General features: G+C 47.5%; 1 protein-coding gene across 2 annotated transcripts in view; it reads left to right on the top strand.

Annotated features, from left to right (window-relative positions):
• Positions 1-2,941: 2,941 nt before the first annotated feature.
• SLC15A4 (solute carrier family 15 member 4) overlaps positions 2,942-27,668 on the top strand; it is a 53,497-nt gene continuing 28,770 nt past the window's right edge. For both annotated transcript variants that reach the window (XM_040416236.1, XM_040416237.1), the window contains exons 1-2: positions 2,942-3,590; positions 23,579-23,865. In XM_040416236.1, coding sequence (XP_040272170.1) covers positions 3,021-3,590; positions 23,579-23,865 — 857 coding nt within the window. In that variant the 5' untranslated portion in view covers positions 2,942-3,020. The remainder of the gene's footprint in view (positions 3,591-23,578; positions 23,866-27,668) is intronic.

The raw sequence follows: 27,668 nt of genomic DNA, 5'->3' as shown, positions 1-27,668 counted from the left end.
GCCTTTACAGGGTGTGCATCAAAGACTCTGAAAACCATCCAACATGCTGCTGTTCACAGCCCGGTGACTGAGATGTGGATTACATATCTGATATTAAGGCCGAATGCACACAGCCGTGTTCCGCGGCCGAGAGCGGTCCGTGGTATGCCAGCCTGGATTCCTGCTGACAGCAGGAGCGCACGGAGTCATTGGTTGCTATGACGCCGTGCGCTTCGTGCAGCCGCTGCTGTACAGTAATACACTTATGATCTATACCAGTGTATTACTGTACAGCAGCGGCTGCATGAAGCGCACGGCGTCATAGCAATCAATGACGCCGTGCGCTCCTGCTGTCAGCAGTAATCCCGGCCGGGTTACCACGGACCGCTCTTGGCCGCGGAACACGGCCGTGTGCATGAGGCCTAATAGGAATGTTGTCCGTGTTGGCTTCTGTTCCTCCTGGAGTCACATATATTAAAACCTCCCTTTTCTCAGTAATGCGGGCACATATGGACATGGACCAACACGGATGTCTTCAGCTGCCAAGCGCACATGTAACAGGTCGGCCAGTGTCATAGGTACAAAACTGCTGACAGATGCCCTTTAAGGGCTAGGGATGAGCGGACTTGTGTTTTGGGCTACTGTCACACTGACGTTTTGGTTTCCGTTTGTGAGATCCGTTCAGGGCTCTCACAAGCGGTCCAAAACGGATCAGTTTTGTCCTAATGCATTCTGAATGGAAAAGGATCCGCTCAGAATGCATCAGTTTGCCTCCATTCCATCTCCATTACGCTTTGGAAGCGGACACTAAAACGCTGCTTGCAGCGTTTTGGTGTCCGTCTGACGAAACTGAGCCAACTGGATCCATCCTGGCACACAATGCAAGTCAATGGGGATGGATCCGTTTTCACAGACACAATCTGGCACAATAGAAAGCGGATCCGTCCCCCATTGACTTTCAATGGTGTTCAAGATGGATCCGTCTTGGCTATGTTAAAGATAATACAAACGGATCCATTCTGAACGGATGCAGACGGTTGTATTATCTGAACGGATCAGTCTGTGCAGATCCATGACAGATCCGCACCAAACGCAAGTGTGAAAGTAGTTTGAGTTTTATTACAATTCCGATATGGATTCTGTTACCACGGACCATAGTGGAATTCTGACGGAGTGCATAACAAAATACTGTACCCTTAAGAAGTCTATGGGCCTCATAACGGGTCCGTTCTTTTCTTTTTTTTCTTACAAAGTCTCATATTCCACTAACTTGTGACAAAAGATAAAATTTTACATGAACTCGCCATGCCCCTCACGGAATACCTTGGGGTGTCTTCTTTCCAAAATGGGGTCACATGTGGGGTATTTATACTGCCCTGGCATTTTAGGGGCCCTAAAGCGTGAGAAGAAGGCTGGAATCCAAATGTCAGAAAATGCCCTCCTAAAAGGTACTCATAGGAATTTGGGCCCCTTTGCGCACCTAGTCTGCAAAAAAGTGTCACACATGTGGTATCGCCGTACTCAGGAGAAGTAGGGCAATGTGTTTTGGGGTGTATTTTTACATATACCCATACTGTGTGTGAGAAATATCTCTGTAAATGACGTTTTACATTTTTTTATACAAAGTTGTCAATTTACAGAGATATTTCTCTCACCCAGTATGGGTATATGTAGAAATACACCCCAAAACACATTGCCCAACTTCTCCTGAGTACGGCGATACCACATGTGTGACACTTTTTTGCAGCCAAGATGCGCAAAAATGAGTACCTTTAGGATTTCACAGGGCATTTTTACGCATTTGGATTCCGTGAGGGGTATAGTGAGTTCATGTGAGATTTTATTTTTTGTCACAAGTTAGTGGAATATGAGACTTTGTAAGAAAAAAAAAAAATAAGAAATTTCTGCTAACTTGTGCCAAAAAAAAAAATCTTCTATGAACTCGCCATGCCCCTCAAAAGTGATCTTTATAGCGTCGCAGCGATTTTACGGTGTTTTTGCAGTGATCAGAAAAAAAAAATTCTGTCACTGTTGTGGGGCAGACTGAACGCAAGTGTGCGCACAAGATCAGGCCTGATCAGGTGAACACTGCGTTTTTTGTAGAGCCTTTAGAACATGTTCTATTCTTGTCCGCAATTGCGGACAAATAAAGGCATTTTCTATATAGTTCTGGCAATGTGCGGATCCGCAAAACACATAAGGACGTCTGAATGGAGCCTTACAGGGGGGTGTAGTGTGGTGTTTGGTGCTACTTACAGAGCTGCCTGTGTCCTCTGGTGGTCGATCCAAGCAAAAGGGACCACCAGAGGACCAGGTAGCAGGTATATCAGACGTTGTTAACAAAACAGCGTCTAATATACCTTTCTGATGCAATTATTTTAACATCTACAACCTGCCAGCGAATGATCGCTGGCAGGCTGTAGTATAACTTCCGAGCAGCGCGCCGCTGTGAACGCGCGGGCATGCGCGCGTTCACAGCGAAATCTCGGGTCTCACGAGATGACGCCTATTGGCGTTAGTGTGACCTGAGACTACCGCCACACTGACGCCTTTCGGCGTTAGTGTGACGGCAAGCGGTTAATGGCTTATTAAGATGACCATACATTTGCATTAAAGTGAATGGGTCAGTGGTCCGCTGTGGCTGCCCCACGGACTGTGCTCCTGCATTGCGGGGCGCACAAGTTCCTGTGCGGGAGGCCGTCTACTCAGCGCTGCTGACCACAGACACGTTCCTGTGCGGGAGGCCGTCTACTCAGCGCTGCTGACCACAGACACGTGACGTCTTGTGTACTTTCAGGATCCCCCTTAAAAACATCACATGACCTCCAGCGTTAGCAGCCGCCTAGCGACGTCAGCCAATCACAGTCACGAGTGTGCTGTGTTGGGCGAGCTGAGTGTTGTCACGTGGGAAGAGGAAGCGCTGTGATTGGAGAAGTAGTTTGGGATGTGGTTACATCACGAGTGGGCGATGACGCGACCTCGGAAAGCTTCCTGTGTGATTGTGGGTCCCGGTCCATGGAATCGCAGTGGTGATCACCGGCATGGAAGACGCGAGTGAGCGGAGCCCTCTGCTGGGCGGTAGAGCCGATTCTTCTCCTCCGCCTGGCAACGTGTTCGCCGGGCGCCGCTTGGCCTGTGCCGCGGTGCTGCTGTCCGAGCTGCTGGAGAGAGTGGCCTTCTATGGGATCACGTCCAACCTGGTGCTGTTCCTTAATGGCCCTGTGTACAACTGGGAGGGCACCCAGGCCAGCCAGGCGCTGCTGCTCTTCATGGGCATCACTTACCTGGTGTCCCCGTTCGCGGGGTGGCTGGCGGATGCCCTGATCGGCCGCTTCTGTACCATCCTGCTCAGCATGGTGCTGTACCTGGTGGGCATGCTGCTCTTCCCGTTGGTCACGTACCCGGTCACCCGGACTAGTTTCTGTGGGGACATCCCTATGAGTGATTTGGAGAACTGCACTACCCCCAATGCCACAGTCAATGGATCTGACGCCCAGTGCCATGAGCGGACTGCCAGATACTGCTTCACCCCCATATTCCTAGGACTGGTGGTCGTGGGGCTGGGGGTGGGCTCTGTCAAGGCGAACATCACTCCATTTGGAGCGGACCAGGTATACATGTGATTCTATGTCGTTCCATGCCTCCTCTGTGCCCACCTGCCTGATCTGCAATGTTCGGGGCACTGCTGGTTGTATACATCAGTCTGCCTGATCTACAGGGGTACTGCAGGTTGTACACATCAGTCTGTCTGATCTACAGGGGTACTGCTGGTTGTAGACATCAGTCTGCCCTCCTGCCTGATCTACAGGTGCACTGCTGGTTGTAGACATCAGTGTGCCCTCCTGCCTGATCTACAGGGGTACTGCTGGTTGTACACATCAGTCTGTCTGATCTACAGGGGTACTGCTGGTTGTAGACATCAGTGTGCCCTCCTGCCTGATCTACAGGGGTACTGCTGGTTGTAGACATCAGTGTGCCCTCCTGCCTGATCTACAGGTGCACTGCTGGTTGTAGACATCAGTGTGCCCTCCTGCCTGATCTACAGGGGTACTGCTGGTTGTAGACATCAGTGTGCCCTCCTGCCTGATCTACAGGGGTACTGCTGGTTGTACACATCAGTCTGCCCTCCTGCCTGATCTACAGGTGCACTGCTGGTTGTAGACATCAGTGTGCCCTCCTGCCTGATCTACAGGGGTACTGCTGGTTGTAGACATCAGTCTGCCCTTCTGCCTGATCTACAGGGGTACTGCTGGTTGTACACATCAGTCTGCCCTCCTGCCTGATCTACAGGGGCACTGCTGGTTGTACACATCAGTCTGCCCTCCTGCCTGATCTACAGGGGCACTGCTGGTTGTACACATCAGTCTGCCCTCCTGCCTGATCTACAGGGGCACTGCTGGTTGTACACATCAGTCTGCCCTCCTGCCTGATCTACAGGGGCACTGCTGGTTGTACACATCAGTCTGCCCTCCTGCCTGATCTACAGGGGCACTGCTGGTTGTACACATCAGTCTGCCCTCCTGCCTGATCTACAGGGGCACTGCTGGTTGTACACATCAGTCTGCCCTCCTGCCTGATCTACAGGGGCACTGCTGGTTGTACACATCAGTCTGCCCTCCTGCCTGATCTACAGGGGCACTGCTGGTTGTACACATCAGTCTGCCCTCCTGCCTGATCTACAGGGGCACTGCTGGTTGTACACATCAGTCTGCCCTCCTGCCTGATCTACAGGGGCACTGCTGGTTGTACACATCAGTCTGCCCTCCTGCCTGATCTACAGGGGCACTGCTGGTTGTACACATCAGTCTGCCCTCCTGCCTGATCTACAGGGGCACTGCTGGTTGTACACATCAGTCTGCCCTCCTGCCTGATCTACAGGGGCACTGCTGGTTGTACACATCAGTCTGCCCTCCTGCCTGATCTACAGGGGCACTGCTGGTTGTACACATCAGTCTGCCCTCCTGCCTGATCTACAGGGGCACTGCTGGTTGTACACATCAGTCTGCCCTCCTGCCTGATCTACAGGGGCACTGCTGGTTGTACACATCAGTCTGCCCTCCTGCCTGATCTACAGGGGCACTGCTGGTTGTACACATCAGTCTGCCCTCCTGCCTGATCTACAGGGGCACTGCTGGTTGTACACATCAGTCTGCCCTCCTGCCTGATCTACAGGGGCACTGCTGGTTGTACACATCAGTCTGCCCTCCTGCCTGATCTACAGGGGCACTGCTGGTTGTACACATCAGTCTGCCCTCCTGCCTGATCTACAGGGGCACTGCTGGTTGTACACATCAGTCTGCCCTCCTGCCTGATCTACAGGGGCACTGCTGGTTGTACACATCAGTCTGCCCTCCTGCCTGATCTACAGGGGCACTGCTGGTTGTACACATCAGTCTGCCCTCCTGCCTGATCTACAGGGGCACTGCTGGTTGTACACATCAGTCTGCCCTCCTGCCTGATCTACAGGGGCACTGCTGGTTGTACACATCCTTTGTTTCCTGCAAAAGGCAAACCTCAATCATCCGATAAGGCTACTTTCACACTCGCGTTTGGTGCGGATCCGTCATGGTTCTGCACAGACTGATCCGCACTGATAATACAACCGCATGCATCCAGACAGTAGACTAAGTTGTTGTGTGTGTTAGGTTTTATTTGGTATCTGGCAACTTCTTATTTTCCCCTTACATAGAAATAACATATGTTCTGACATGCAGAAGCTGAAAAATGCTTTCTCCCAGTTGTCAGTGCTTTATGTGTAACATACATTACAGGAATTGCATTACTGGTCACCCCAACTTGTAGTGGACGCCCAGGAGCGTGTTGTGCGGGATTATCAGGAAGGTAGCATGTACACAGGTGTTTACATATGTTTAGGCAGGGGAGACCTGTCCCAGGACTGCAAGTGTCTGCCAAGTTGTCCTACCAAGAGCCATTTGTTCAAGTTGCTGTCATCAGGGGTGCAACACCAATGAGGCCAGGTGAGGCAGCACCAGGTAGGGGCAAGGGGTTAGGTTAAGAAATTGGATTGGCATTGGGGAGGAAGGGGGGCCACTTTAGTTTTCGCCTCAGGCAGCAGAAAGGCTAGGTGCACCCTTGGCTGTAGAAGCACAGCCACATGGCAGAGAAGTCACAAACCTTGTGACCTGTAGCCCCCCCCATGGTTGCATCACAACCTTATTGACAATTATTAGATGTGATGTCACCATTTGGGGGGGGGGGGGGGGGTGCTGGCTGCTCCCGGATGTTGGCTTGCGCATTCATGGGTGTTCACTAGCACAGTTGATGTGTATTACTGATGACCTTCTCCTGTGATGGCTTAGGCTACTTTCACACTAGCGTTCGGAGCGGATCCGTCTGATGTTTCATCAGACGGATCCGCTCCGATAATGCAGACGTTCGCATCCGTTCAGAACGGATCCGTCTGCATTAAAACTTAGAAAATTTTCTAAGTGTGAAAGTTGTCTGAGCGGATCCGTTCAGACTTTACATTGTAAGTCAATGGGGAACGGATCCGCTTGAAGATTGAGCCATATTGTGTCATCTTCAAGCGGATCCGTCCCCATTGACTTCCATTATAAGTCTGGACGGATCCGCTCGCCTCCGCACGGCCAGGCGGACACCCGAACGCTGCAAGCAGCGTTCAGGTGTCCGCTCACTGAGCGGAGCGGAGGCTGAGCGCTGGCAGGCGGATGCATTCTCAGTGGATCCGCCTCCACTGAGAATGCATTGGGGCCAGACGGATGCGTTCGGGGCCACTCGTGAGCCCCTTCAAACGGTGCGCACGAGCGGACACCCGAACGCTAGTGTGAAAGTAGCCTTACCTTTGGCACTCCAGATGTGGTAAAACTATGACTCCCAACATGTACACTTGCTTGGCTATTCTCAGATCCCCATAGAAATGAATGGAGCATGCTGGGAGTGGTAGTTTCACCACAGCTGGAGTGCCGGAGGTTAGCCATCACTGACCTACCCTCTGAATAGGTCATCAGTATCTGATCGTGGGGGTCTAACAGTCGCGACCCCTGCCGTTCAGCTATTTGAGAAGGCGCTGGCGCTCCTGTGAGTACCGTGGCCTTCTCCATGGTTCCCAGCACAGCGCCATCTATTGTATAGCGACTGTGCTTGGTATTGCAGTTCATCTCCATTCACTTCTATGGCCGTGTGACCGATGAAAAAGTCGTCACTCGGTCTGCTGCAGCATTACTGTGAGTGTCGCTGCCTTCTCAAACAGCTGATCGGCAGGGGTCCTGGGTGTCGGACCGCTAATGATCAGATTCTGATGACGTATTCAGAGTCCTTTACAAGCGGACACCAATGAGGGTCTGGTGGGCCATGTAATGCTAGTCCTCTTTGGGACACTGTTACATGCTGTGGTGTTAGAGAGTTATGATTTCACGGGCACGTTTTTGGATTCTTTGGCTCATGTGTGATTTTTAAAGGGTTGTCTCGCTGTGCCAGCCCTCTGTCACAAGAAGAAACAGCTTCTCAAATGTCCACCATGATATCTGCTGTGTGCTGGGGAGGGAAGTCGCGGATGGTCACACATTTCCTGAAGGCCTCCGACCATATTTTGCATCCATGTCCAATCCACGGATTGTACATGGACTCATCCATTTCTATGGATTAGCAGAAAAAAGGAAAGCGTGCAGATCGTGACAGAAACCCTGCTTAGATTCCCATTGCCACCACCTCTCCTTTTTCAGAGCGACTTTGGAAAGTGAAAGGTGGAACCTGGTTGCTATGGGCAACTAAGCCCGTTTTTTCCTTTCCACCAGCTTGGTAAATCTCCCCCATTATCTTCAGTAATGTCTAACTTTATTCTGCCTTTCAGAATGAGTGTATTTCTCTCGGGTCTTTCCGCTCTGGGGGTGGGGAATGTTCTTGAAGGGGATCCCCGCTTTCACCCTTGCTCACCTTTTTTAGAGACGGGCAGAGGGATACAGCAGTCAGCTGGCTCGGACAGATGTTTCAGGACTATCTAAGAATGCTGTCTGCGTTTTGGGTGAAGGTGGAGTTTCCCTGGCTACATAAAAAAAAGGAAGTGTTTGCTATACTACTTCCTAACCGCCATTCCCTTAAAGGGGTATTCCGGTTTCAAGTTATCCCCTATGCACTGGATAGGGGTTAACTATTAGGTGAGGTTCCTACCGCTGGGGCCCCCACCTACAGTATCTCGAGACCGGTAGCCCTGTACCCCCTGCTACTCCCCGGAAATGACTGGAGCGGCTGGTCGCGCATGCTCGTGCCATGGGTGTTCCAGAGATAGGCGAGTATAGCGCTCCATTATGTCTGGGACTCATAGAAATTAATGGAGCGGCCACGTTCTGTCATTTCAGGGGAGCAGCAAGGGGGTACGAGACCCCCGTTCTTGTGATCGGTGGGGGTCCCAGCTGTAGGTTGGTTATTCCCTTACCTGTGTGTACTTTAACTGTCCCTGGCAGCGTGTTTTACCTAGTGAACACAATCCTACCCCCTGCTCCTTTCCATTCTGGCTCTTTGGCTCTGTTCAGATCTTCCAGACTGGAGAAGATCACAGGATGGAGCCAGGGAGCAGGCGCGTATCATTTTGTCCACCAGGCATGACATGCAATCCACGATCTTCTGCTCCCCGCCTTGTAAACTTTAGGAAGGGGTCAAGTGCGCAGCTGCAGCCACTGACTGCCCTCAGTGTTGGGGTGCGTTCACATGACCATATAACGCAGATCTGCAAAAAATATGATTGACGTCTGTGTTTTATCCAGGGCCCATTGTTGCCTTGCATATTTCTTGCCTGCAAAATGGACAATAATTGGACGTGTTCTATCTTTTTTTGTGGAACAGACCTACAGATACAGACAGCACACCATGTGCTGTCCATTATTATTATTATTATTATTATTATTATTATTCAGACCAAAAATATAGTCAAGAATGTGTCCTTATACCCAAGCGACACGTGGCCAGCAATGAGACATCACGGCTGAAGCCAGTCATTGGCTGCAGCACTGCACATGATCCTGTGTGGAAGTAAACAGACCGGGGACTGGATGATCATGGAACGGAGTAGCAAGCATTAGGCGAGCTTGATGTTTTTTATTTACAGGTGAAACTCGAAAAATTAGAATATTGTGCAAATGTCATTTATTCAGTAATGCAACTTAAAAGGTGAAACAAACATATGAGATAGACTCATCACATGCAAAGCGAGATATTTCAAGCCTTTATTTGTTATAATTTGGATGATTATGGCTTATAGCTTATGAAACCCCAAAGTCACAATTTTGAGGTCCCCTTTTCTCAGGTGATATGGATTATTAGCTGACTATAAAGTGTGACACTTTGAGCCTAGAATATTGAACCTCTTCACAATGTTCTAATTTTAAGCTGCATTGATGCAATTCCTTTCAATTTGCATTACTGAAATAAATGGACTTTTGCATGATATTCTAATTTTTCGAGTTTCTCCTGTATTTATAACAGGCTGCTGGGGACATTTAGAAAAAAAAAGCCAAAAGGGTGAACAACCCCTTTAAGCTTAAAACCAACCCCCTGAGGCCTGACTGGAGTGCACCCAGAGACTTGCTGCATGCTCTTGACTCTTTGGTACGGAGAGGTCCTAGTGTGAACCGTCTCCTGAGATCTCTAGTCATGGGATATGCCTGGAGCCAGAGCCGTATGATGAGGACTCGTGGATAATAAAAGAAACCTCTATTTTTGCCCGTTTTATATATTTATATTTTACACATTACATGTTATGCCGCTTTATGGATAAAAATACTCACAATATTTGGTATAGACATTCAAGATTCAGAAAACCTTATTTCACTACTGGGAGAAAAGGCCTGAATCCTGTATTTATTTGGTCCTCCTAACTTGCTTTTATCTGGATGTGAACCATGTGAGAATCCAAATCTCCATTCACATCAGTGTCCCTATGAAAATACTGACCTCCTTGAGCATGGGGCAGGGAGGGTCTTCATGGGGCAGGGAGGGTCTTCATGGGGCAGGGAGGGTCTTCATGGGGCTCTGGCGCAGAAGAGCAGTTTGCTCCATTTAGGGATAAGTTAATGTAATGCTTTTGGGCTTTAGCAATTCTCCTTTAAAGGGAACCCGTCATCAACTTTATGCTGACCTCACTAAGGGCAGATGCTGATTTCAGCGCTGTGTCACTCATGAGCTAAAAGTAAGTGGTTGCTGAGAACCAACATCATAATCATTGCAGCACAGGCCTGGGAAAGAGTCAAATCTACCTGAGAAGAGTCATGGTTATTATAATCTCCTGCACTCTCACCCATCTGCTGATGATTGGCAGTTCTCTCCTAAAGAGAAAGGGAGAAAACTAGGTAGAAGCCTGTCAGTCATCAGCAGGTGGGCAGGAGAGCAGGAATTCATGAGTAACCAGGACTCTTCTCAGGTGGATGTGACTCCTTTTCAAGGCCTGGGCTGCAATAATTGTAATGCTGATTCTCTGCAACCGCTGATGTGACACACCGCTGAGATCAGCATTTCTGTCACTACATTATACTGCCCTCAGTAGGGTCAGCATAAAGTTGATGACGGGTTCCTTTTAAAGTGGATTGTCACTCTTCAGCAGATGGCAATTATCATGTACAAGGCTCTTACTAATGTATTGTGGTTGTCCATTTTGCCTCCTTTGCTGGCTGTATTCCTTTTTCCATCGCATTGTAAACGGCTTGTATCCAGGGGTTACGACCACCCTGTAATCTAGCAGCGGTGGCCGCGCTTACACACTACATAGGAAAAAGTGCCGTCCGGGACCGATGGAGCATGCACAGCAGCTTCAGTCACTGACATAGTGTTGCCTTCAGCGGTGGTCATAATCCCTGGAGACGAGCAGTGTGTAATGTGATGGAAAATTGAGTCAAGGCAGCAAAGGAGGCAATCTGGACAATCGCGATACGTTAGTAAGTGCCTTGTTAAATGTTGGCTCCTGGTAACATCAGGTTTCTGTTCCTGTTTTATAATCTGTGGTAAGTGGAATTTATTACAGAGAGATCTAAAAAAGACAAGCATGAGTATGCAGAGTCATGAGTGCGGCACATCTCCCGTGTGTGCACGGTACTGCGCTGAGTTCACTGTATTTCAGGGCAGGGTGCAGTCAGAAAATAGTGTAAGCCTTGACTTGTTTGCATAGGTGTTCCTTTAAAGGCTATGGACACCTCTTGGGTAATTTTTTTTATTTTTTTTTATCATTGCGTTTTGCTCACTTTGGGATAAAACCTATTTTTTCAGTCTCTATTTGGCTAGTTCTACATCTGCAGCACAGCTCTCTGGCAGGCTTCCAGCAGAGAGTTCTCCACATCCAGACGCTCCCCAGCAAATAAGCTGGGATTCGGCCAGACAAAAACCACTGCATGCGATGGTTTTTATCCACTCAATTCCCGACGGTCTCCGCCAGAGATCTGTGCCGCACGTGTGAAAGTAGCCTTAGATATTTCTCTTTCGCCTATGACAGCACCCCTGGAGAGACCGCCTCCACCGCCTTTTAAAGGGAACCTGTCACCGGGATTTTGTGTATAGAGCTGAGGACATGGGTTGCTAAGTGGCCGCTAGCACATCCGCAATACCCAGTCCCCATAGCTCTGTGTGCTTTTATTATGTAAAAAAAAAACTATTTGATACATATGCAAATTAACCTGAGGTGAGTCAGGGACAGGACTCATCTCAGGTTCATTTGCATATGTATCATAGTTTTTTTTTTTACACACTAAAAGCACACAGAGCTATGGGGACTGGGTATTGCGGATCTGCTAGCGGCCATCTAGCAGCCCATGTCCTCAGCTCTATACACAAAATCCCGGTGACAGGTTCCCTTTAAATGAGGGATTATCCCCTCTACCTCCAGTTCTGTTTTCTGTCCTAAGGGGCAGGAGGGAATCGGATCCGCTGGAATAAGACTAAGGCCTCTTTCACACTACCATATTTTTTTTTTAATTTTATTATTTTTTTTTCCCCTCACCCATGTCGGCACCCCATGCGACTCCGGACCTCCCACCTGGATAGGAAACCTGAGAAGATAAAAGGTTCACACCCCCACCAAGCCCCAGTTTAGGTTTCCTGTGCTCCAGATGGGAGATCCTGAGAAGCATGTCCAGCGGAGTTCCGCTGGGACTACTCGCCTCCATCTACAGCCCCTGCTGCTGGGGGTGGGGTCCGGGGCAGCTTCTACTGTAGGGGACTCCCGCTCCCCTGGTAAGTAGTCCTGTGTCCGGGAGCCGCTCCCCGTAAGTCTGCCTGCCTACTGTCCGGACCTGCGGGGAGCCGCTGTGGCCGTGTTCAGGCGGCTCCCCAGTGCTACTTCCGGGTTGGGGCCTCCGCCAGCAATCGGGCATGCGCACGTTCTGCCTGGCGCTTCTTTGATGACGTAGAGCCAATGCGCGTCCTTTAAAATCTAGAAATGCGGCTGCAGGAGCAGGCAGCCAGCGGATTGGCACAGTGTTTGTGCTGAAGAGGATTCTAGCTTGTAGCAGTATGTCTGAACCCTCAGATGGATGCGCGGAACCCTTGAGGCCCATCAGTCCGGTACAGGTCCTAAGGAGTGGGGAAGGAAAAATTTCTACATCTGTTGGTGAGAGTAATCTTTTCCTTACTAATGGGGGTTGTTCTTATTCTTTGTAGATCTCAAATCCGCCCAAAAAATCTATTAGCAAGACCAAGCACAAAGTGTGCAGGATGTAAAACGGCCCTAGCAGCTTCATATCTTAAACCGTTATGTCCAGCATGTATTGATAAGCTAGTGGCGGAAGAGTCTGAGTTTAACCAGGTATATGAAGTCGCTAATTGGGTCAGAAGTCAAAGCCTCTCTTAAAGCGTTCAGTAAGAGTCGTCCCAGATCCCCGGAGTATAACAGTTCAGATAATGACTCTTCCGGCAATGTAGATAAAGAATCAAGGCAATTATTTTCCAGCAACTCTGATTCTTCAGAAGGGGAATATTCTGGGAGATCCTTTTTTCCTACTGAGGATACGCAGCCATTACTAAAGGCAGTAAGATCTACCATGCAACTGAAGGATATTAAACAATCTAAGTCAGTTGCGGACCAAGCCTTTCGTTCCTTCCACTGTTCTTTCAGGCAAGCAATGATGGTTTTGGGGCACTTGACGGCTACAATTCCTGCGGTGCCCTTCGCCCAAATTCATACAAGACTACTACAGGCAGACATCCTACAGGCATGGGATGGACTCCCGCAACACTGGAGAAAAAGTTCCATCTATCCTCCAGAGCAAGGTCATCCCTTCTGTGGTGGACATCCCAAAGAAACCTTTCAGAAGGAAGACCCTGGTCCTTTCCAAACCCAATTTCGATAACCACGGATGCCAGTCCCTGGGGATGGGGCGCACTTTTAGAAGGAAGATGCTGGCAGGGAAAATGGGATTTAAAAACAAGGAATTCCACTTCAAAGAACTCAAAGCAGTGGAAAGGGCCCTAAAAGTAGCGATTCCAGAGATCTTGCACAGGAAGGTGGTCTTTTATTCAGACAACTCAACAGTGGCTTATATAAACCACCGGGGGGGGACGCGAGTGGCGTCCCTTCCTTAATCTCCCTCTGCCACAAAAATTTTGTGAGGAATCTTTTTCTATCTGCGATCCATCTAAAAGGGAAAGAATCTCCTGGCAGATTACCTAAGCCAAAACAAGCTCAGTCAAGGGGAATGGAGTCTGAACGCAGAAACTTTTTCTCAGATTGTAATAAGATTTGGACTTCCTACAATAGATCTGTTTGCGTCCTGGAAAAACAAAAAGGTGGAAAGATTCTTCTGCCTCAACTATTCAGAAAATCCTTCAGCAGTAGATGGTCTGGCACAGGACTGGAATCAGGAGTTTGGGTACGCCTTCCCTCCATTTGCCCTGATTCCTCAAGTCCTGAAGAAAGTACAGAGGGAAGGAGCCTCCATCATACTAATGGCTCCAAGATGGCCGAAGAGGAGCTGGTATTCAACCCTGACAACAGGTCCTCCTTGGATCATTCCTCCAAGGGAGGATCTTCTCTCCCAGGGGCCTGTCCTTCACCCCAATCCAGAGATTCTCCAGCTGGCAGCTTGGAAATTGACAGGTAAATCTGGTTAGTGAGAGGCCTTTCCTATAGAGTAGTCTCAACCGTGTTAGGTAGCAGGAAGGTAACAACAGCTAGGAAGTATAACAGGGTCTGGAAAATCTTTTCCTCCTTTTTAGGATCCAGTCCAGATCCTTTCATTCCTCCTGAAATCCCAAAGATCCTTGACTTCCTGCAGTTAGGTTTAGATAAGGGACTCAAGGCATCTACCTTAAGAGTTCAAGGAGCAGCATTGAGATTATATATATATATATATATATATATATATATATATAAAAAAGGGATGGCAGCACCGTCACAATGAAATATAGAAGAAAGGGTGCACAGGCCCAATGTGGATAAAAGCCAATCCAACGAATTGTATAAGATGAAAAAGGGCAGCACTCCACTGGATAAAAATAAAACAAACTTTATTTACCCATAAGGCTGTAGCTACAGCCTTATGGGTAAATAAAGTTTGTTTTATTTTTATCCAGTGGAGTGCTGCCCTTTTTCATCATATATATATATATATATATTATATAAATTTTTTTTTTTACTACAAACTAGCGGTCCATCCTTGGATCAAGCGCTTCCTGTCAGCAGCTGTCAGACTCCATCCTTCCCTAAGACCCCTATCCCCTCCATGGGACCTAAATAGGGTATTGACAGCTCTTTCCTAAGAACCTTTTGAGCCTCTGTCTGATCTCCTGATTGACATTCTCTCCATAAAAACAGCCTTTCTTCTAGCGATCACCTCTGCGAGAAGGGTCTCAGAGATACAAGCCTTTCCTCCCTATACTACGATTCAAGAGAACCAAGTAATTATTAGACCCTTGCCATCTTTCCTGCCTAAGGTAGTTTCAGACTTCCACAGAAATCAGGATTTTGTATTTTTCTTTTTTTCATAATCCTTCCAACAGCTCAGAACAAAAATTCCACTGTCTAGATGTTAGAAGGTGCCTGATAGCATATCTAGAGGCAACTTCTTCTTGGAGGCTGGATGAGAATCTTCTGATCCAGTTTTTTGGAAAAAAAACAAGGGACGCAAAGTATCCTCTGCTGTCATTTCTAGATGGATTAAAAAGGCCATAGTAAAAGCTTATGTTTCCTTGGGGCTTTCCCCTCTGTAAGGCTTTGGGTCCCACTCTACTTAAGCAGTCTCGACCTCCTGGGCAGAAAGGGTGGATGCCTCCTTGGCGCAGATTTGTAGAGCAGCCACATGGAGTTTCCTGCATACATTCCTTAAACACTATAGACTGCAGCTTCACTCTGATGCATCCTTTGGTAAGAGGGTTCTTCAGGCTGTGATCCCTCCCTAAATTCCAATTTATAGTCTCTCGCATTGGGCGCAGTCTAAGGAGAGCAGAAAACAATATTGCTTAACTGTTATCGTTTTTCTCTACCCATGACGGCACCCCCTTGAAGGGGTTGTCTGAGTTATGAAAAAAATATAGCACTGAAAATCTGATGGGCAGCAATTTATAACCAAGCTAAGCAAGTTTTATGCAAAAATAAATAAATCTATTTCCTCATTTCCCTGGTTCTTTTCTGGCCTTTGTTTTTATTGCATGTAAACAAAATCTCTGCCCCCGCTCTGCTAAGGGAGTGAATACAAGAGCTGTCCTGAGTGACATGTCTGCCTGCTGGGAGACTCTGCAGCATGTTGTATGTGTAAGACTACAAGTCCCAGCTGTATAATGACACTGCTAATACACACAGAATCTTCCCCCTACCTTCTTGTGCAATGCTCTCTCTAGTCCTTCAGTTCCTGTGCCCAGAATTGTCACTGCTGCAGATACCCAGTGTGTGCAGCTGAAGGGGTTAAGAATCCTAGGAGAGAGGCAGATGGCAGTAAAGGGGGCATGTCCAGCACAGTGACATCTCGTTTACAAACTTTATCAGAGCAGGGAGAGAAGCTGACATCACGGGTCATGTGACCATCAGTGAAATCTGAGAAACCAGCCACTGCAGATAGTGAGTGAATTGGAAAGCTGTTATATTTGCCCAATTAGGAATATAGAACAAAAAAATAACTGACAACCCCTTTAAAGGGCTTCTGTCACCCCACTAAACAGTGTTTTTTTTTTTTTTTTTGTGTACTTATAATCCCTATACTGCGATTTATCCATACATAATGTGATTAATCATTTTGGTTCAGTAGATTCTGCTAAAAACGTACTTTTATAATATGTAAATTACCTGTCTACCAGCAAGTAGGGCGGCTACTTCCTGGTAGCAGCCGCATCCTCCTATCATAATGACGCCCCTCCGCATGTTGATTTGACAGGGCCAGCAAACGGGATCTTTCTCTGCTGGCCCTGTTTGCATTCAAAATCTGGTGCCTGCGCTGTACCTGTCTTCAGTCGGCGCAGGCGCCCTGAAAGGAGGACACTCGCTCGGCCGTTCCATCCTCAATGCGCCTGCGCTGGGTGTAGATGTGACATCATAGGCGCATTGAGGATGGAGCGGCTGAGCGAGCGTCCGCCTCTCAGTGCGCCTGCGCCGATTGAATACCGTTACGGTGCAGGCGCGAGATCTTGATAGCAGACAGGGCCAGCCAGAGAGAGATCCTGTTCGCTGGCCCTGTCAATCAACATGCGGAGAGGGCGTCATTATAATAGGAGGATGCGGCTGCTACCAGCAAGTAGCCACCCTACTTGCTGGTAGACAGGCAATTTACATATTAGTAGAATTTAGTAGAATCTACTGAACCAAAATGATTATTCACATTTTGTATGGATAAATCGCAGTATAGGGATTATAAGTACACAAAAAAAAAAAAAAAGTTTAGTGGGGTGACAGCAGCCCTTTAAATTCCCTTCCCTAAAAAAAAAAGTATATAGATATAGAGAATTTTTTTTTTTTTTGTGTGTATATATTTATATACCTAATATGGGTGTATGTGCCTTGAATGTTAGGAATTGTTACCACAGCTCTATACGGAGTACAATTTATTTCTTCCACTGGGGCTTGGTGGGGGTGTGAACCTTTTATCTTCTCAGGTTTCCTGTCCAGGTGGGAGGTCCTGAGTCGCATGGGGTGCCGTCATGGGTATCGAGAAAAACGATTACCGGTAAGCAATATTGTTTTGCGGGCCGTTTTTTGCGTTCTGTATAGGGAAACCATTCATTTCAATGGTTCCGCAAAAAAAACGGAATGTATGCATTCCATTTCCGTTCCGTTAAAAGATAGAACATGTCCTATTGCCCACAAATCACGATCCGTGGCTCCATTCAAGCTAATGGGTCCCCAAAAAAAAACTGAACACATACAGAAATGTATCAGTTTTTGCTGAACAGTCTATTGAAAATGTTATGCCCAGCCCATTTTTTCTATGTAATTACTGTATACTGTATATGCTATACGGAAAACGAAACGGAAACAAACAAAAAAACGGAGCGGATCCGTGAAAAACAGACCGCAAAACACTGAAATAGCCATACGGTATGGAGCTGTGGGGGCCCCGGCTATTAGTGTGAGGAGGGTTACCCCGTGCAGAATAAGACTCCTTTTGGTGCCGCTGCAGAAGTCTGGGCTCCCTTCTCTCTCCCTACCCCTTTCGTTCTCCTTCCCGGATTCTGGGGAGGTTTCAGCCTTTCTGGGCTCCTGTGAACCTCTGAGGCTGTTCTCGCATGTTCAGCCGCCGGCCAGCGTCCTGGATTCCCTTACTTCAGGGTTGCGGCGGTGGGAGGAAGCTGCAGCTGCGGACTGGAAGGGGAGGGAGCCGGCTTGCGCTCACCGAAGAGAAAAGCCCAGCTAGCTCACTGCCATGCCAAGTGGAGTAGGCTTTCCTCTTTTTTGGCTTGGTTTGCTGTGAGATATGGAGCAGGCTCAGCTTGCTGAAACCACCACATCGGTACCAGGGTGGGGTAAGAGGGGTTACACCCCAGCATGGATATTTTTTTTTAAATGGTGCTTATGTTTTGGTCATGTTTTGTGCTTGGGTGTCTAAGAAGTCTTCCAGGAAGACCTCCAGAGCGAAAGAAAGGGGATGTGCTGTGTGTAAAAAGAAGCTACCTTCTGCCTGGGCAAAACCCCTATGTCAAGTGTGTATCAGCAAGTTAATGGAGGAGGAAACTCCGTCTTTAATAGGCAGCATTAAAGAGGACCTTTCATCTGTTTTGCTTATAGGAGCTAAATACCTGTACTTGCGGGGATGCTGCCACCTATATTTTTATTTATTTTTTAAATCTCCCCTACACATGCTGCGACTGCCTCAGAATTATAATACTGAGCATCGGTACAGGGAGGAGGAGACTCCAGGGTTTCTCAATGGGCGTCTCCTTCTCCCTGGCTTTGCTGCGATCCAATCACAGTGGAGAGCGTCACAGCCAGGGAGAAACCCTGGCGTTCAGATGCTCAGTATTTACATACCGAGCGTGAAAACTTCAGGTGGGCACAGCAGGGTGTATGGGCGATGTTTTTTAAAAAAAAAAAAAAGAATAGTACAGGTATTTAGCTCCTTTAAGTAAAACAGATGAAAGGTCCTCTTTAAGCAGATGATCCGTGAAGAGGTCAAAGAGTCGGCTAGTGGTTTGATTAAAGCCACCCCAGTACTACTGCAGCTAAGGATACCCCATCCAGTGACAGTGATATACTTTCTGGTTTGGAAGAAGGATAATGGGTGTCATCAGATGAGTCTTCTGAGGACGAGGCCGCAGGGAAACCACTGTTTCATGTTGAGAATACTAACTCCCTAGTCAAGGCATTGGATGATCAGAAGCCACAGCAATCAGTCCAGGACTCTTGTTTGTTTGAAGGTTTAGGTCCCAAGAAAAGAAAGGTGTTTGACGTACATAAACATTTAAGCGGTGATTGCCAGAGAGTGGAAAAAACCTCATAGGAAGTTTTTTGTTCCTTCTGTGAAGCGGAAGTATCCGTTTGAAGAGATCTCCGGTCCTTGGGATAGGGCCCCAAAGCTTGATGCTCCAGTGGTGAAAATGTCCAGAAAAGCCGCACTCCCCTTTTGAAGATCTGGGTTCACTTAAAGGGGTTGTCCAAGTTATATTTATTGATGATCTATCCTCAGGATAGGTCATCAATATCAGATCGGCTGGGGTCCGACACCAGGCACCCCCGCCGATCAACTGTTTGAAGAGAAGGTGTGCACCGTAAATAAGGTTACTTTTACACTAGCGTTAATATTTTCCGGTATTGAGATCAGTCATAGGGTCTCAATACCGGGAAAAAAACGCTTCCGTTTTGTCCTGATTCGTTGTCAATGGGCAAAAAATTTTACGGAATGCTCCAAAATCCATTCTGTTCCATTCTCGTACCGGAGAGCAAACCACAGCATGCTGCAGTTTTCTTTCTGTCCTGGGATGCAGAGCAAGTCGTGACCCCCAATGTAATGGGGACGGATCGGTTTTCTCTGACACAATAGAAAACTGTTCAGTCCCCCATTGACTATGTTAAAGATGATACAACTGGATCCGTTCATAACGGATGCAGATGGTTGTATTATCAGTAACTAAAGCGTTTTTGCTGAGCCCTGCCGGATTCAGCAAAAAACGCTAGTCTGAATGTAGCCGTATGCCTTAGTTTTTTTACTTAGCAGACACTTCTGCGGACTCCTTAAGATTTTCCTCTAGGGATTCTGCCTCATCTAACTCTGTTCGTAGGGCCATTTGGTTAAAAGGCTGGAATGGGGATGCTAGTTCAAAGGCTAAACTTTTGGATATTCCTTGTCAGGGTGAGTTTTTGTTTGGGCCAGTCCTTGACGATTTACTAGAAAAGGCCTTGGACAAGAAACAAGGCTTTCTCTGTTAGTCAGCCCTGTCTTTTTTTTTTTTTTTTTTTTTTTTTAAATGGCAGAAGATCTCCAACAGCCTGTGGATTTCATATAGAATCAATCAGGTCAGCTGTGAACAATCTTTTTTTCCGGACTGCTTTATGGCCACAGTAGACCTGAGTGATTCATACTATCATGTCCCTATCCATCCCAGCTACGAGATGTTTCTGAGGGTAGCAGTCCAGTTAGAGATGTTCTGCATCTTCAGTCCCAGGCCTTACCCTTTGTGCTCTCGAAGGCTCCGAGGGTCTTCACGAAGATTGTTTCAGAGATGATGGCCCATGTGAGGGAGAGGGAGATCATCATTATACCATACCTGGACGATTTTGATTTTCTTCTAGTGGCCCGGTCAAGTCAGATTTTTCATGGACAGTTTGCCTGGTTGAGGGAGGTTCTAGAGAAACTGGGATGGGTGATAAACTTAGAAAAATCCAGTTTATGCCTGAGCCAGAGATGCAGCCTCCTAGGAATGATTTTGGACTCCAGTTCCCAGAGGTGCCTGTTACCCCTTCAAAAAGCTTTACTTATCAGATCAAGGTTTCAGCTACTACACTTGCGTCCGTCAGTCACCCTAAGAGAGACCAGGTCGATGCTGGGGCCCGTGACAGCCGCTATTCCGCGAGTAGAATGGACCCAGTATCGTTCAAGGTTTCTTCAGCTTCAGATTCTGCAGGATTGGGACAGATGTCTCCTCTCTCTGGACGCAGAGATCTTTTTATCACCCCAGACTCTGAGTTCCTTGGGGTTGTGGATGGATCTGCAAAAAAAAGGGTGTTTTTCAGTGTAGCAGAAGGTTCTTTATTATCTCTTTCTGCAGTACATTTAAGGGGTTAGACAAAGTGAAAGTGGACTTCCTAAGTCGTCATCATCTAGATCAGGGGGTATTCAATCAGGTTGCAGTGTTGTGGGGGATTTCGGAGATAGATCTGTTTTCCACCAGGTCGAACAGAAAGGTAGAGGTCTTCTTTTCCCTATCCCTGGGGGAGCATCCGAGAGCAGTGGACTCATTGGCCGAGGACCTTCTTTAGCAAACCCCCCCCCCCCCCCCCCCCCCCAAAGTTGTTACCAAATCTGAGAGGAGTGAGCCACGGTGATAGGTATAGCTCCTTTTTGTCCGAGATGGTTGTGGTTTTCCTGGCCCTGCAAGATGTCAATAGCGACCCCATGGGTGCTTCCAGAGTCTCGGGAGCTTCTGTCTCTGGGAGATTTTAAAGAAAAGAGGTCTCACTGGGGATGTAGTGAACAACATTCTTTTGGCCAGTCGGAAGAAGGTCACTTCTGATATCTATCTGAGAGTTTGGAGGGCCTTTTTCGGATTCGCCCAAAAAACTTTGGCTGTGCTAGAAGTTCCTGACATTCCACTCGTATTGGATTTCCTACAAGAGGGATGGAAGAAAAAACTTAGGCCTAACACTTTGAAGGTCCAAATTTCAGCTTTATGTGCTTTGTTTGAGTTTAAGTTAGCAGAACATCCTCTGGTCAAGAGGTTTGTGACAGCAGTGTCCAAGTTATCTCCGGTTTGTAAACAGAGTTCCTCCCTGGGATTTAAATTTGGTCCTCTCTACTTTCACTTCAAACCCTTTCTTGCCTATTGCTAAGATCTCCCCAAAGATGCTCTCCCTTAAACTTGCGTTCCTTCTGGCCATTACTTTTGGCTAGAAAGGTTAGTGTGATCTCTGCTCTCTCAGTTGACCCTCCCTACTTGGTAATCTTGGAAGATCGGGTGGTGATTTCTCCTGATCCTTACTACTTCCTTTTTTTTTTTTTTTTTACCAAAAGTCTCTTCACTTTTTGACTCTTTTAAGGAGATAGTGTTACCTTCCTTCTGTGCTTCCCCTAAAAATAAGAAGGAATCAGAATTCCATGTTTAGATGTTAGGAGGTGTATTTTGCAATGTGTATAGGTCACTCAGCCTTGGAGGTCCTCCTCACGTCTGCTGCTTTTATTTCAGGGAGCTAAGAAAGGATCTAAAGCTTCTTCTCAGACTATAGCTAGGTGGATTAGACAAGCCATTTCCTTAGCTTACTCTTCTAAGGGAGTTGTTCTGCCCTCCGGGTTTGGGGCTCACTCTACGAGATCAGTCTCCTTCATGGGCAGAGAGAGCTTCAGCTTCTATAGAGCAGATTTGTAAAGCGGCTACCTGGAGCTCTCCACATACTTTTTTTAGGCACTGTAGACTTCAGAGTACTTCTGATGAAGGTCTTACCTTTTGGCCGTAAGGTGCTTCAGGCTGTGGTCCCACCCTAGATAGGTTTTCTTGCTTATTCTCCAGGGGTGCTGTCATAGGCAAAAGAGAAATATTGAATTACACTGCTTCCTGTCCTGAGGAGGTGGAGGCAGCCTCTCCAGGGGTGCTGTCATAGGCTCAAAGAGAACAGATTACCAGTAAGTGTAATCTAATATTTTCCTCAGTTTTTCCCTTCAAATGTAGTGCATCTGCAGAAAGTTGCTTTCTGCTTCACCTGGATATCGGCAACTTGCAGGATAACACTCCGAACTGGATGGACAAATGTTACATGACTATTACTATAAAAAAGCGTAAAATTCAATACTAATAAAATAAATTGCCCACAAAGGTGTTCATAGCCTTTAACAAGTGACAGGAAGATGGCTGACAAGGTGTATAAAGCCAGTGGATTATTTAGCATTTTTTCTGGGTGTTTACTCTCCTCAGCGCAATGCTACACCCACAGCGTATAAAGTAAAGCACACAAGCAGCTGTAAAGAGGCTGTACAAAGCATGACAACCAAACTTAGGCCTACGTGCCTTATTTTTATTATAATCACAAAACCAAGTCTGCCATTGGTTTGGCCAACAAGGAGCTTTTCTTTTCGGTTCTGTTCACATAATGTTTTTTGACAGGAGAATTTCACGTATCCTGTGCCCGCCTCCTGTTTTCAATGGGAGTCCCTGGTTTTCTGCCACATCTGCGCCAAGAAAGGACATTTATGTCTTGGCACCGTTGCAGCAAAAAAGAAAACACAGCAGTGTGAATGGCAGTGCAGCCTTTGGCAGTGCAGCCTCAGTGCAGACTCCACGTGGAGTCCCTGCCAAAATACTCCATCTGAACAAAGACGCCATTTAGAAAAGCCTTTAAGAACATACAATGATGCTCCTGACAGATACCATCATGTTAAACTGGTTTTGGCATGTCTCTGATAAATCTGGAGTAAAATCAACGTAGCTAACCAGTTACTTTGTATTTACCAGGAATTCGATATTAGTGACCTATCGATATCAGATCGGTGGGGGTTCCAACCCCCACGATCAGCTGTTTGAAGAGGCCACAGTGCTCCTTGAGCTCCACAGCTGTGACACCATGTTCATTAGTCGGGTGACTTGAGCGCTGCTTAGTTCCCCTCGAGTGAATGAGGCTGGGCTGCAGTACCAAGCACAGCCACTATACAATGTATGGCACTGTGAGGAGGCTACAGTCCTCACTGGAGCGCTGCAATCTCTTCACACAGCTTCACGGCGGGGATGCCGGGACTCTGACCCCTTTAACATGGCTTTCCAGCACACTTTTTTTCAAATGGAGCGAGTGGTGTGAAATCCTAAAAAAAAAACAACATATTTTTTTTTTTTTTGCACAAAAATTTGCAGCTTTTATTTTAATTTTTTGGCAAATCAATTTATAAATTTTCCCATGAAGCAACTGATTTTACATTCTAGAAAGTGAGTCCTGATGTCCACACCCCAGTGGTCGCCCAGCGTTCTATATAACCATGGGCATCTGATTTATATCAATATGTCTGCTTTTGTTTTTGCTTAGGTCAAAGATCGAGGGCCAGAGGCAACGCGTCGATTTTTCAATTGGTTCTACTGGAGCATTAACCTGGGAGCAATCATCTCACTTGGTGGGATTGCCTATGTGCAGCAGAACATCGGGTTCCTCACTGGATATATCATCCCTGCCGCCTGCATTGGTGTTTCCTTTTTGGTCTTCATGTGTGGACAGACTGTCTTTGTTACCAAGCCAGCGGATGGCAGTGCCTTTACTGACCTGTTCAAGGTCCTGAGCTACTCCTGCTGTACAAGGAAGCCAGAAAACCAGAGACTGTGAGTATCCTGTTACATGCGGGGTAGTTGAGTATCAAAGGGGTTTGTTAGTATGTATAAGGCTACATAGAGGGGGGTGCACAAGGTGGCGCAGCAGTTTGATGTGTGGGGGCAGACGCCTATAGTGACAGCAGACATTTTATACCTACATAGAACTCATTCTAAAAGGCCTACGTCTGTAACCTGGTACCAGCCCTGGCACGCTAATACAGTTTAAGGTAGTAACCATCTTCCTTTTCCTTCATTAGCATCCCCATAATACTTCTGAGAAGAAAGTAGAAACTTTACTAAGATTTCTCTGCTTCAAGGGCTTTTCCAGCTTTCAAACGTTTTTGGGCAACACCCACTGGACCGTGGAGGGAGGCATACTTACCTGCTCCCCACTGCTCTGTTCCAGCTCCTTCACTTTGCTATGATCCGTTTTTAAAGGCCATCTGTCAGCAGATTTATACCTATGAAACTGGCTGCCCTGTTGCATGTGCGCTTGGCAGCTGAGGGCATCTGTGTTGGTCCCATGTCCATATGTGCCCGCATTGCTGAGAAAAATTATATTTTAATATATGCAAATGAGTCTCTAGGAGCAACAGGGGCGTTGCCGTTACTCCTAGAGGCCCAGCTCTCTGTGGAACTGCCACATCCTCTGCACTTTGTAAAATTGGATAACACCTTTTAATTTAAACATTCCCCCCCCCCCCATGTGCTAGGCTCCTCAGAGAATACACTTTCCCCGCTCCTGGTCCCCGCACGAATGCTGCTGCTTCTCCCTGTACATGGATGAAAACATCCCGTGTTTGGAGGGGAGGGGGAGCAGCCGATAGCAGACGGGGACTAGCCTTCCCTTCCTGCCATTGGCTGCTCCCCTCTGGTGCGGGGACCAGGAGCGGTGCAGGGAGCTGGGTAAGTATATTACCTGTGAGGGGCCCGGTACATTGGGGGGGATGGGGGGCGGCTGTTTGTGAAATTGGATAACCCCTAACAGGGTAGGACGCGATTACTTTTTCACTGCCTGGTCCTGTCAGTGCAGAGGGCTCAGCAGTTACAGAGAGAGCAGAGCGTCTAGGTGTAATGGCTATGCCCCTGTTTCTTCTAGAGGCTCATTTGCATATATTAAAACCTATTTCTCAGCAATGTGGGCACATATATGACCATGGGACCAGCACAGATCGCTTCATCTACCAAAAACATGCAACAGGTCAGCCAGTTTCATGGGTACAAATCTGCTGACAGATGCCCTCTAACTTATGGAGCGGATGGGGGGTCACATGTGATGTAACAGCAGTGACTTATCTCCAAGCAGCATTTGCCCCAGTGATGTGCCGTCACAGCCAGTCATTTGCTGCAACAGCACACATCACCCCCGTACGTTCCGGAAGTTGGTAAGAGGGGAGCGGAGAATGACTAACTGAGCTGGAACCAAGCGGCAGGAAGCCGGTAAGTATGGTGGAGGGGGAGAGAGCCGGCATGCGCTCACTGCCATGCTGATCTGGAAGAAGCTGGCAGTTCCTCCATTTTGGCTTTTACTGCTGATTGAGCATTGAGCAGACTCGGCGCTCTAAAACCACCAATGATATGCCGGTGCCATGGTGGGGTAAGAGGGGTTGTACCCCGATATTCCTGGTGCATGTTACTCATGGGGGTCATCTTCTATGTTTAGGTATCTAAGGAGTCTTCTAGAAAGGTCTCCAGATCTAAGGAAAAGAGTTGTGCTGTGTGTAAAAGAAAGCTACCCTCTGCTTGGGCTAAACCCCTTTGTCAAGCATGTGTGAGCAAGTTAATGGAGCAGGAAGCTCCGTCTCTGATGGGCAGCATCAAATAGATGATCCGTGAGGAGGATAGTCGGTTAGCAGTCTGCTTAAAAACGACGTAGTACCTCTGCAGCTGCATCTAATTCCCCCCTCCAGTGACAGTGATGTACTTTCAGGATTGTAGGAAGAGGGAGAATGGCTATCATCAAATGAGTCCTCTGACGATTCCACAGGGAAGCTGCTCTTTCATGCTAATTACCTTAACTCCCTAGTCAAAGCAGTAAGAGCTACCATGGGCTTAATGGCCAGAAGCCACCGCAGTCAGTTCAGGACTGAGCCCTAAGAGAAAGAAGGTCTTTGACGTGCATAAAAATGTTCAGACAGTCATTGCTAAAGAGTGAAAAAAAAAAAAAAAAAAACTGATACGTTTTTTATTCCTTCTGTAAAATGTAAATCTCCTCTTGAGATGGGGCCCCAAAACTTGATGCCCCGGTAGCTAAGATGTCTAAAAAAAAAAAACACTTCCTCTTGAATGATATGGGTTCTCTTAAAGATCTGATGGGCAGAAATGTATTTAAAAAAAATAATTGGAAAGCCTCGGCAGCAGCCTTTAAACCTGCTATTGCAGCCACTTCTGTTGCTAGATCCCTAAAAGTGTGGATGGGGGAGCTGGAGGCTTGCATTAAAGGGGGTACCCCTAGGGAGCAGTTAATGTCCTCTTTCCCTACTATATATAATGCTCTGGGTTTCCTGGCTGATGCTTCCCCGTACTCATTAAGGTTATCTGCCAGAGCTTCCGCCTTATCTAACTCTGCTCGTAGCGCTATTTGGTTAAAAAGCTGGAATGGGGATGCTGGTTCTAAAGCTAAGCTTTGTACCATTCTGTGTCAAGGTGAATACTTATTTGGGCTGATCCTTGACTATTTACTAGAAAAGGCCTCTGATAGAAAAAAGGCTTTCCCTCCACCAGTCAGCAGCCCCCTAGGAGATCCTTCCGTCCCAGGTTTAATAGAGAAGGTTTCAAGGGGAAATAATGGGCTAGACAGTTTGTAGGAGCAGCTAAGGGGTTTCTTTTTTCCAGGTCAGATGCCTCAAAAAAGCAACCCCAAAGGCACCAGGCCTCCAGTGGGGGGTCATCTGTCGTTCTTTTCAGGTCAGTGGCAGAAGATCTCCAACAGCCTGTGGAAAAATTCTGTTATAGGAGAGGGCTTAAAGGTAACCTGTCACCAAAAAGTCGCTTATTAAGCTGTTCAGAGTACCTTATAGTGCTACATAGTAGTGTCCTATTGCACTTTTTCTTCGTTTTCCAGCATTTAGCCTCATTGAGAAATCGATGTTTTATTCAACTGCTGCCCCGTGCTTCAAGTCAGGCTTGAGGTCAAGGGGGCAGCGGCCTAGTCGTCTCCAATCCTGCTCTTCCCGCCGCCTTGATTGACATCCCGCATCTCAGTGCCGGGACTGCGCTCTCAGCCCACATGCGCAGTAAAGGGCTGCTGTAGCGCGATCCCGGCTCCGGCTCGTACACTCAGCCGGCTTCAGTCTCGCTACAGCGCATGCGCCCGCTCTGTATGCGCAGGTAGAGAAGATGCCGGGCGCAAGTATGTAAGGCGGGCGCATGCGCTGTAGCGAGACTGAAGCCGGCTGAGTGTACAAACCGGAGCCGGGATCGTGCTACAGCAGCCCTTTACTGCGCATGTGTGCTGAGAGCGCTGTCCCGGCACTGAGATGCGGCTTGTCAATCAAGGCGGCGGGAGGCGGGGAGAGCAGGATTGGAGACGACTAGGCCGCTCCCCTCTTGACTTCAAGCCTGACTTGAAGCACGGGGCAGCAGCTGAATAAAACATTGATTTCTCAATGAGGCTAAATGCTGGAAAATGAAGAAAAAGTGCAATAGGACACTACTATGTAGCACTATAAGGTACCCTGAACAGCTTAATAAGCTTTTTTTTTTTTTTTTTTTTTTTTTGTGACCGGTTCCCTTTAAGGTTTCAAAGGTTGCCAGTGAAAAATTTGTGATAACAGATTATCGGTCACACCCCCCAAGATCGTCTGCCATCA

This window comes from Bufo bufo, chromosome 2 (genome assembly GCF_905171765.1).
Source record: "Bufo bufo chromosome 2, aBufBuf1.1, whole genome shotgun sequence".
In the NCBI taxonomy this organism is placed as follows: Eukaryota; Metazoa; Chordata; class Amphibia; order Anura; family Bufonidae; genus Bufo; species Bufo bufo.
The sequence above is the reverse complement of the archived record's forward strand: the minus strand, read 5'-3'. Positions and strand labels throughout refer to the sequence as shown.